The sequence below is a fragment of the Tauraco erythrolophus genome, chromosome 18, assembly GCF_009769465.1.
Source record: "Tauraco erythrolophus isolate bTauEry1 chromosome 18, bTauEry1.pri, whole genome shotgun sequence".
NCBI classification, from domain to species: Eukaryota; Metazoa; Chordata; class Aves; order Musophagiformes; family Musophagidae; genus Tauraco; species Tauraco erythrolophus.
Genome location: NC_141482.1, coordinates 16,672,921 through 16,674,471, shown reverse-complemented (window position 1 = coordinate 16,674,471; position 1,551 = coordinate 16,672,921). Strand labels below are relative to the sequence as shown.

The following is a 1,551-nucleotide window of genomic DNA, read 5'->3' as shown; positions in this document are numbered from 1 at the left end:
GGCGTTGGGAATTGTCCTCTATCCTCCAGACAAAGCACCATGGTTTTGAGGCCGTTCCGGGGTTGCTGGTGGGAGCGGGATGCTCAGTTCGGTGCAGACGTGTGTCCCGGCCTTCGTCTCGCTCTCCGGAGCGGGGCTGGTGGGGTGCAAGGGCTGGGGGGTGGTGGGGGACTGGACCCCACCACACGGATGGTGCTCGCTGTTCCCTTCTCTTCTGCCCGGAGCGGTGCAAGCACCAAGTCTACGCCACAGAGTTTTACATGAAACTATTGCTAAAAAAGGTCACTGATGGCAGAAAATGAGAAGCTCCATCCCGAAGAGGAGCAGCTGGTGCAGCCCCAGGCTGCCGGGAAGGAGCTGGCTGCAGTGGGAAGCTCGGCCGCGTGTCCAGCCCAGGCTGTGACTGGCCATGGCACGGAAATCCCACCGGTGTCTCGAAGGTGCTGTTGGCGCGATGCTGGCAGACAGGACCCCATCCAGGAAGGTGCCAGGGAGGCGAGCAGGGTGTCCAAAGGCCGCGCTGTCCCGGTGCCGGTGGTGTGGAACAGCCCTGGCCGTGCAGTCTGCTGAGGCACCCCAAAGCCGCATCGCTCCGGTGCTGCCGGATGGGAGCCCCATCCGAGAAGGGTCCGGGGAGGCAAGGAAGGTGGCTGAAGGCTGCCAGGTGGGTGTGGGCAAAGCCTCACCGGATGGCATCGGTGACGGGACGCGGCAAGGGGAGCCCCGCTTCTGCCGGCGGCGTGTGGTCCCCGGGGCATGGGGCGCTAGGAGCCCGGCCCCTCGGGGGGCTGGGGCGGGGGGCTGAGCTGACTTTCCAGCAGCGCCCGCGTCCCCTCGGCCGACACCCTCCGCATCCGCAGGCGCACCGAGCCGTAGGTGCCGCCGGTGCGGCGGGCGGCCCGGGCGCGGCGACGGGCGGCGGCGGCGGCCAGCAGCAGGGCGGCGAGCAGCAGCCCGCCCAGGGCCAGCAAGGCCAGCCCGGCCACGGTGCAGCGGTCGAGGCGGGCGCGGAGCCGCGCCGCCCGCGCCTCCAGCCGCTCCATCTGCCGCGCCGGTACCGCCGGGTCGGGGCGCGCCGCCCGCGGCACGGCCCCCGCCAGCACCACCAGCGCCGCGCCGCTCAGCGCGCAGCCCAGCGCCAGCGCCAGCCCCGGGCCCGCGCCGGGCCCCGCCGGGCCGCCCCCGCTCGCCGCCGCCGCCGCCGCCTCGCCCGGGCTCCGCAGCTCCACCGCCCGCGGGGACGCCATGGAGCCGCCGCCGGCCTGCGCGGCCAGAGGTGAGCGGCGGACTCAGACCGGGGTGCTCCCCCTCCCCCGAGCCGACTCCCCCGGAGCCGACCCCCCCCCCTCGGACTCTCCCCTCCCCGGAGCCGATCCCCCCCCCGGACCGGGATGCTCCCCCTCCCTAGACCAGACCCCCCGGACCGGGATGCTCCACCTCCCCCGGAGCCGAACGCCCCCCCGGACCGGGATGCTTCTCCTCCCCGGAGCCGACCCCCTCCGGACCGGGATGCTCCCCCTTCCCGGACCAGACCCCCCGGACCGGGCTGCC

General features: G+C 73.7%; 1 protein-coding gene across 1 annotated transcript; it reads right to left on the bottom strand.

Annotated features, from left to right (window-relative positions):
- Positions 1-764: 764 nt before the first annotated feature.
- Positions 765-1,247, bottom strand: TMEM74B (transmembrane protein 74B). The gene has a single exon (XM_086622685.1). It carries the CDS (start codon positions 1,245-1,247, stop codon positions 765-767), a length of 483 nt encoding a protein of 160 aa, XP_086478811.1.
- Positions 1,248-1,551: the final 304 nt, after the last annotated feature.